This window comes from Nematolebias whitei, chromosome 15, assembly GCF_014905685.2.
Source record: "Nematolebias whitei isolate Nwh7 chromosome 15, NemWhi1, whole genome shotgun sequence".
In the NCBI taxonomy this organism is placed as follows: domain Eukaryota; kingdom Metazoa; phylum Chordata; class Actinopteri; order Cyprinodontiformes; family Rivulidae; genus Nematolebias; species Nematolebias whitei.
This window is the reverse complement of record NC_056512.1, coordinates 34556984-34565938: the sequence shown is the minus strand read 5'-3', so window position 1 is coordinate 34565938 and position 8955 is coordinate 34556984. Positions and strand designations below refer to the sequence as shown.

Sequence of the window (8955 nt, the reverse complement as noted above, 5' to 3'; positions counted from 1 at the left end):
ATTTATTACATTAGATTAATTGACTGTAGTTGGATTAGAATCTGGATCTGATTTGGACTTTTTTTGTCTTTTGTATAGTTCTCTAAGACGACTCTTTTGAACTGGCACAATATAAAACTAAATTGAAATCCTTCAATTATGCTTAAAAATAGTAACTATGGCTTTGGATATTTCTATTTTGTGTACTTTTGCATCTTACAGGTGAACCTTAAACAAGGTTCAACAATTTTCAGTCAGGTCATCTGGACAATTTCTTTTTTTTTGTGATGAAACATTTCACCTTCGATCCGGAAGGCTTCATCAGTCAAGGAAACACACAACATAAAACTGATTCTTCCTCCAACAGTTTACAAAGAAGAGGGCCGGCAACGGAAGAGGGGGCATGCCAAAGAGACAATCTTAGCACCAACATAACTGGTTTGTTCCACTTTGGAGTAAGCTGTTTGGGGGAAGAATCAGTTTTGTGTTGTTTCCTTGACTGATGAAGCCTTCCGGATCGAAGGTGAAACGTTTCAGTACAAAAAATTAAACTGTCTAGATGAACTGACTGAAAAATGTTGGATTGTATACCTGGATTATTGAGCATGGACTTTGTTGTCTTAAATAAAGTTATTCCTCATTTCTTCTATGGCTTCCCAGTATCACCGAGAGTAATGTAAGTGACTAAGATTTTGATTTTAAAAAAAGTTGTCTTGTGTGTTTTTTTAATGCAATCTCAACCTTTGTGTAAATTATCTAAATGTAAATATGCACATATTTAAATATGTTGGCCTTCTTCCTGTTGTTTGCCTTCTCCTACTTCGCTCCTGTATCCTGGAACACCTTGCAAAAGGATCTGAAGCTCTCGACCCTGACCTTTGTAAGTGGCTTCAAACATCTGCTAAGTTCATGGCAAAAACCAGCAGACACGTTCCTGCTTTTAGTATTTTACATTGCTATACAATGTAGCTGTTTTGTTTCTTTTAATTATCATTTTCTTCCATTTATTTTTTCAATTTATATGCTTTATATTAGGGATGCACAATATTGGGTTTTTAGCCGATATCCGATATGCCAATGTGTTAAAACTTATTTGGCCAATAACCAATACAGATCCTTTTTTCCTAGACCTACGTACAGAGACTACATACACTTCTCTGCTATGGAATTAAAATATTACATTATTCTGCATGGTCTTTGTCAGTTTGGCCTGATACCAAATGCCAATGCCAAAAAGTGGGCTGAAAATGACGTAACATTTCAACTTGGATTATGTTTAATGTCAAATTTATTCATGACATTTATAATGACAACAGTCGAATAGTCATACAAAAACAACATCTTTTATATATATGTGTGTGTGTGTTCTATCATATATTATATAAACAGCGCCTTTTATATCGATGAGTTATTTTGATGGAATGGCCGATGTCCAATGTTTAACTTTATCGCTAATATCGGCCGATAACGATACCATGCCGATAATATTGTGCATCCCTACTTTATGCTTTCTTTTTTGACTGTCAACTGTCAACTGATTGTTGTCGTTGTCTACTTTTATCATAATTCTTTGTTACTGCATTCTTGTAAATGAGTCCTCGAAGAGACTAACATGTATAAATAAAGGTTGAATTAATGTTGGCTTCAGCTGCTTTCTTGGCCAGGACATCATTAAAAAGGAGATTGCTAATCTCTAAGATTAAACAGTAAAGAGCTGGACACTTTGTATCATCTTCTGTAGATAATTATATAAAGTCAGTAAAGTGGCTTGAAGAAACTAGTTGAACTTTGCTCTTGTGAGATGTAATTGTGCATTTTGACCTCCAGGGGGCGGTTGACACTAAGACACGTTTTTCTTTCTACAGTGTACTCTACTGCATTATTGAGCATTATTGAGCATGACCTACTCTACTGTAATTACTCTGCTTGTATTAAGCTCATTTACACACATACCTGCACAGACATCATCTATTTTTTTTATTTACAGTTTGAAACGCACCGATGCCTCCTGTGACGTGATCTTAAATCACCAGGTCGAGCTGTTCCACACAGCCACCTTGGCAGGGCAGATTTTAAGAGGTTTGGGGTTGTTCCCGTTAATGTTGGCTCCTGGGCAGAAGAAAGGGTACATCTTCTCAGTAAAAACGCCCGTGAAGGTGTAGATGGACTTCATGTTCACCGGGTCGGAGAAGGCCACCTCTCCGGACTCGTAATCAAGCTGCACTCTGACTCGAGTCAGCTTCCCCTCCAAGTGCAGCGGGGTGCTGGGCCTCGTCATGGCCGAGTACTCGCCCTCATAGTGCGAGATCATCCAGAAGCCACCCTCTGGACAGCCCGAGATGCGGCCTTTCCTGTCAATGGACTCCTTGACCACACCGAGCATCCAGTCCACCTTGTCACCCACCTCCACCTCCCAGGCGTGCCGGCCGGATGTGAAGCCCTCGGACCCCAGCACGAACACAAAGTGACCGAAGCGCTCGGGATTGTCGGGGAGCTGCTGCAGGGATCCACCGTTGGCTACACGGATCAGGTCTGGTGAGAGGGACAGCCAGGAGTATGCAGTGTTGGGGTCCAGGGTTATAGGTGCTAAAAGAAAAAAGTAAATAATAAACTCAATGCAAACTAAAGAAAAGTCCACTGCATATCAGACTTCCTGAGTCAAATGAAGGATTACTACTTGTCCCAACCAGAATCAACACGTCACATTCAACACTTACTGTACTGAACCAGCTCCACCATCTTCTCCCACACGTGGTACTTGAGGGAACTCACATGCTTGGCCTCATTTATGAGAGCGCCCGACACATTTTCTGGATCCTTCTCTGGCAGCTGCGCTCTGTGGGATGACGAATGACATACAGGAATCAGTCAAGTCTTGATAAGTTGTGACATTACGGCCACAGAAAATTTCAAACATCCTACCGTTTTTTTGTGTTGGGGTAGTTCTGAAAGAACACAGAGAATTACAAAGTGCTCTATGTCCATCTGGACTCGCAAGAGAAAGGAAATAAAACTATTTACCCGAAGGAATACCCAATCACTGGATGCTATTTCATTCTCAATGGCAATGACAGCATGAGAGAAGGCGAGGATGTCTCTTGTTATGCTATCAGCCTTCTTCTTCACCAGCTCCCTTTTCTCCACATCCTCCTGCTCCAGGGCGGCCAGTCGCTCTGCCTCCTCCCGCTCAAGAAACTCTCGAAGTTGCTCAAAGTCCTGCCTTATCTTCTCCTCTGTGGACCGCGTCTGATTCTATCACAAATCAAAACACAGATAAACAGTGAAAAACACTTAGTCTTTCTAATCTATGATCTGCAGCTCCTACGTCTTAAAACAACTGCAATTTCAAAAAAGGTGAGATGGGTGTGTAAATAACATGTAATATATGAAAGTGCAATGATTTTCAAATTTCATAAACAAAGTATTTTGAATTTGATGGCAGCAATATATCTCAAAAAAGCTAGGACAGGAGGAGCATTTTGCAACTTTTTAGGTTAATTGGTAACAAGTCTAAACGAGGACTGAACATAAAAAGAACATTTTTGAAAAACAGATCATCTTAAAAGTAAAGATGGACAGAGGTTCACCATTCTGAGAAAACAAAGCTGGCTAAAATTAATAAAACAATTCCAGATTAACGTTCCTCTATTTAAAAAAAAATAAAAACAGAAGCATTGTATTAGCTCATCAGCTGCAGTTCATATCATCATCAAAAGAGTTCAAGAATGTGTAGAAATCTCTACAAGCCAAGGACGAGGTCAAAAATCCGTATTGGATGGATGCTCGTGGTCGTTGGGTACTCAAAGTGGAAAAACTGCTCTGTGTCAACTAAAAATGTTTTTTTTTTTAACTATGAACTGAAGAGAAGAAACAACAGGCTTGTTATCAGCATATAAGTCAAAAGCCTGCCTCTATGATGGTATAGGGGTGCATTAGTTCCAAAGGCATGGCAGCTTACACGTCTGAAACTGCACTATTTATGCAGACAAGTATACACAGGTTTTAGAACATTTACTCCTATCCAGATTTTTGTTTTCCATGGAAGGCCTTGCATGTTTCATCGATACAGAGTCGCTGTTTTAGTAGATGGTTTAACATTGTGACAACATTTCCCCCTAAAGCTCCAGCTACTAGTCTTCTCAGCTCTTGGCTGTTCAAGGACTGTTAGTAAAAGAGGAGATGCTATATAGTCGTAAATATGACCCCTTAAATGACCTTTAAAAGAAAAGGTACAACGTTTAAGTTTTGACATTTAATATGTTTACTGTATTCCACTGTGAATGAAATACAGAGAAATAAGATTTGAAGATCATTGAGTTTAATTTATTTTAAATTATTTGAGGATAAATGTTCCAATGCTACAAAATATACATTTTTGTATTATACTTTATAATACTATTAAATGGTTTTATTTGGAAATGTCAAAGTATACCAAAAGGCAGAGTGGAGCTCAAAAATAGAAAAGAGTTTGGAGACTCGAGTTTCTTCCTGGAACACCAGAAAAGATGTTGTCCAGGCTTGTGTGGACGATGAGGACAGTGTCTCTGGATTTGCAAACTAGATCCACAATCTGCCTCCCACTTTCCAGGAAACAGGACCACAGGGCCTTTGTCACTGCAGGCGGTTCACATTCTCAGCTTTCCTGGGGGATTCTGAACATTCAGAGAAAAGGGAAGTCGGCTGAACTTTAAAATAAGAAGAAAAACGATTTTCCTGGTAGTGAACTGGAGCAGTTCTTCACCCAAGAGACTACAGAATAAGTGGGAGCTTATGAAGATAAATCAGTCTCAAAAGTAGCCACACAAGCTTACAAGTTTTGTATGCGTACAGTAAGACGTACAAGCGTGCCACAAGTTTTACAAATGCACACTAGAAGATTCACAAATGCATTAACAGTTTTTTCAAATGTGCACATTTCGGTTTGCACAAATAGGAATATTCTGCGCATACTAATTTTCAGATACACGTGCACAAATCGCCTACTGTGAACAAATCAGTCAAAATGAGTGTGCAGATCAGTTCGTCTGTGAATGTGACTTTTGAGACTTTCTTACCTCCAGATTCTCAAAGGTAATGCTGCGTTCAAGGCTGGTGAAAAGTTGGGACATCTGAGAATTACCAGATTAATGAGCTATTGGGATAGGACTCATTTCTAACTTGGCTCAGTTGCTCATAAACAAAACACATATGCACATTCACTTAAAATATATATTCCCTATTTTCTTCCTCTGCTAAAAAAAATTATACAAGAAGAAAAGTTAATTTTGTGGACTTCACAGCTGACGTAAACACCAAAAGTGGTTAGGTTATCTTCCTGCTTGTAAAACAACAGGACAAATACATATCATGGTATTTACTTCTTCTGCTAATGATCCCAGAAAATATACTGTAGTTTTTGCAAAGGAAGAATAAACTAAATATTGTGAGTAGTTTATTTAAAATTTACAGTTTATACAAAAAGTAAAGTAAAATATATTCTTCCAGAAGTTTTTCCACAAGAAGAAAATGCTAACTGTACAGGTGAAATAAATTTCAAAAGTGGTTGATAGACAATTTTATTTTCCAAAAAAACAAATTCCATATGAAGAACAACCTGCTCATTTTAGTCTGTTTATTCTAACCGGACAGTTCCCTTAATTATTGTTTTTGGAATACAGTAATGTTAATGTAAGCAATGTTTGCAATGTAATTTCTTTCGTTTGTTTGTTTTGTTTATTTCAGCTGTACATTCCACAAAATTAACTTTTTCTTCTAGTGGAAATTATTTTTAGCAGAGGAAGAAAATCCCAGGAAACATATTTTAAGTATATAAGTTTTATTATAGAGGTTTATGAGCAACTGAGCCAAGTTAGAAACGAGTCTTTTCCCAACAACAGTAAATCTGGTAACGCTCATTTGTCCCAGCTTTTCACCAGCCTTGAACGCAGCATTAACTTAATGAATCAGGAGGTAAGAAAGTCTCTAAAGTCACATTCACAGACAAGCTGATCCGTGTGCTCATGTTGACTGATTCGTCCACAGCAAGCGATTTGTGCACGTGTATGTGATCATTTGTATGTGCAGAATATTCCTACTTGTTCAAATCGAAATGTGCACATTTGAAAAACGGTTTATGCATTTGAGAATCTTGTAGCACACATTTGTAAAACTTGTGGATCTTATTGTATGTGTACAAAACTCGTTATACAGTGAATACTTTTGAGACTGAAGTTTTCCTAACCAGCCTGCATGTTTTGATCATTAAAAGAGAACATATGATCGTATCTCCAGGGACGTCCTATGGGACGGGCTTCAGGTGTTTGGGCCACCGAGTTCATTACAGCCGTCTGTTTGTTGCCCGGACAACTAAACCTAGTGCCTGATTTATCGCTGCCTGGATTACATTAGTCTGACTCAAAGCCGGAGAGAAATTTCTCCAAGGTTGTCCTGTTCATTAATTTTATGGACAAGATTTGGAGACTGGGTCAACAAGACGTCCAGCTCAGAGGGGTCCCAGTTTGACCTTTATCAGATGAGGCGGTTCTTTTAACGGACGCAAACTTTGACCTCAACTCTGTCCCCGTTTACAAAGTGACCAAAGACAAACTCTTCATCAACGATTCTGAGCCTGTACTTCTCGTACAAAAATGAAATGGGATTATTTAATCCAGTCTGGGGATGAATGGCTGTTTAATAAAATACCTCCGGTTCTTTTCTTTGGAAGGATAATAACGGAGGAGGCGGCACCGATTTAAGTAGAATACCGAAGACGTAGGTGCGAGGAACTCAACATTTCTTTCAAAGCTACATACAAAAACACATATCAGCTTTACTTGTTGGAAAACTAATCCAACTGCTTCTACTTTGAGGCCTCCCTGCTGGACAAAATCAGGTTCTGTCCAAAAAAAAAAAAAACTTGAGCCCTCATTTTTGGATCTAAAAGCGTCTGAATATTTGCAGCATTCGTGGTTTTTTAACACCACGTGGCGTTCAGGCTGCACCAGCGTACGTCTAGAGTTTCATGGATCTGTTTGTTGATACCTTGATGTGCACGGTTGTGTCATCACACTCCTGCTTGGCTTCATACAGGCGCCGCAGGTTCTTCTTCAGTGGAACCAGCTCTTTCTTTAGTTCTTCCTGAAGAACATTAAAAACAAATAACTTGGATCACACGTGTGCTGGTTCAAAACCGTTTTAATGATAAAGAATCACCTTCAGATCCTGGGCTCCTTCTCCCAGGGGACACACTTTGTGTCCCTGGTGCTTCTTGGAGGTGTGACACACGCAGCACATCACTTCCATGTCATCCATACAGAAGAGCTTGAGCACTTCCCCGTGTGCGACGCACTTCTCCTCCGCCACCCCCACCTCCTCCCCCGTCCCTCCTGAACCGGACCCCAGTTGAGCAGTGGCCGTCCTCCGCTCCTGCTCCCGCAGGAAGGTGTCGGCCACGTTCTTCAGGGCCAGGCTGACCGTGGGCTCGGTCAGCGAGCACTTCCTCCTGCAGATGGGGCACTCGCGCCTGGCCTTCTTCTTGTTCCAGAACTGCTGCAGGCAGGCCCGGCAGAAGCTGTGGCTGCACTTGAGCACGACGGGTTCCCTGAAGATCTCACAGCAGACGGGACAGGACAGCTCGTCTTCCAGCATGGAGCTCGAGCGCGAGGAAACGGCCCGCGGACGAAGGGACGAGGTCGACTTGGTGATCTGGAGGAGGGACAGCTTTCCTGGCTGAGATGAAGCTCGGGGTCGCAAAGCCATAATCAGTTCCTGCAGAGGGGAGCTGTGCCAGTTCTGTGGTGCTCCCTCACACACAAAGCCCTGAATGAGTCCAGAGAGTAATCTGGGCACGCTTCAAGAGCAACCCGAGTTATAGATCAACAAGGACTTGCAGAACTGGTTTACTTCACTTCTAGTAAATAAAGGAAATGTCCCCACCCCTCAAATAACAATGTGTCCTATGAAAAGACACATTTCTCCCATTTATATTACAAGTTAAGCATTCTTAAAGATTTGATCTTGTTTTTTTTTATCTTAATATATACAAGAGGTGATTTTTATGTTAATCTGGATCACAGTTGCTAATTTTCCAGCTTTCTGACCAAGGCCTGTAAGTGACCCCTGAGCTATCAAATTAACAGATTTGGATCTGGTTCCACCACCTGACAGCCCGCCGACAGGGATTTCACTGTCCAGTTTAAGGCCATTTATATTTCATGAGGACACAGGAACGAGAAGAGATACAAACACCTTCGGGGACAGGTTCTGTGAACGTTAGAAAACCGTCCCAGCTTCTGGTGGGATTGCATTCTAGATTAAAAACCATAATTTTTAAAGACGACACCGTCGAGTCCAAACAAAAAGACTACAGCTCCGTGAACGTCATCGTCGCGTTATATTTAAACATCGACATCAGTGTCATACAAAGTCATCAAAATAATGTTTTCTTAGTGTTACAGTGTTTGAGCTTCAGTTAATTACATCACCCACTGAGAAATACATCAACTCTGAGGAATGAGGCAAAACTACAAAATAGCATAAATTATTTGGATATACTGAAAAAAGTTAACACAAATATACTTTTTTTTTTAAGCACGTGTTTACCTAAACAAAGTAGTTAAAGCCTGTTTTTTCTCCATTCTATGATCAAAACTAGGGATGCACGATATTGGAGTTTTGGCCGATATTCAATATGCCGATATGTTAACATGTATTTGATGATAACCAATACAAATACTGATTTTTTTTTCCCCCCTAGACCTACTTACAGAGACTACATAGCTTCCTCTGCTATGGAATTAAAACTCTACATTATTCTGCATGGTCTTTGTCAATTTGGTCTGCTACCAAATGCAGATGCCAAAAAGGGGGCTGAAAATGATGTAACACTTCAACTTGGATTACGTTTAATGTTAAATTTATTCGTGGCATTTACTCTCTAACACAATGACAACACTCGAACAGTGCAAATTTGTAAATTTTCACAAATCTAAACTTAAC

At 40.1% G+C, this 8955-nt stretch overlaps 1 protein-coding gene across 1 annotated transcript; it reads right to left on the bottom strand.

Moving 5' to 3' along the window:
- Positions 1 to 1893: 1893 nt before the first annotated feature.
- On the bottom strand, positions 1894 to 7785 carry trim35-12 (tripartite motif containing 35-12). Its single transcript, XM_037689061.1, has 6 exons — positions 7171 to 7785; positions 7000 to 7095; positions 3001 to 3231; positions 2902 to 2924; positions 2697 to 2815; positions 1894 to 2565 (listed from the first exon to the last, which is right to left on the bottom strand). The coding sequence occupies exons 1-6, from the start codon at positions 7714 to 7716 to the stop codon at positions 2006 to 2008; spliced, it is 1575 nt and encodes a 524-aa protein (XP_037544989.1). The 5' UTR covers positions 7717 to 7785; the 3' UTR covers positions 1894 to 2005.
- Between the last annotated feature and the right edge of the window lie 1170 nt (positions 7786 to 8955).

Excerpts from the sequence above, each read along its gene's own strand:
- trim35-12 (XM_037689061.1), bottom strand. The coding sequence starts at position 7,716 with ATGGCTTTGCGACCCCGAGCTTCATCTCAGCCAGGAAAGCTGTCCCTC. Across the intron at positions 7,096-7,170 it reads AAGGAGCCCAGGATCTGAAG|GAAGAACTAAAGAAAGAGCT; the intron begins GTGATTCTTTAT and ends AATGTTCTTCAG. Across the intron at positions 2,925-3,000 it reads GTGATTGGGTATTCCTTCGG|AACTACCCCAACACAAAAAA; the intron begins GTAAATAGTTTT and ends GTGTTCTTTCAG.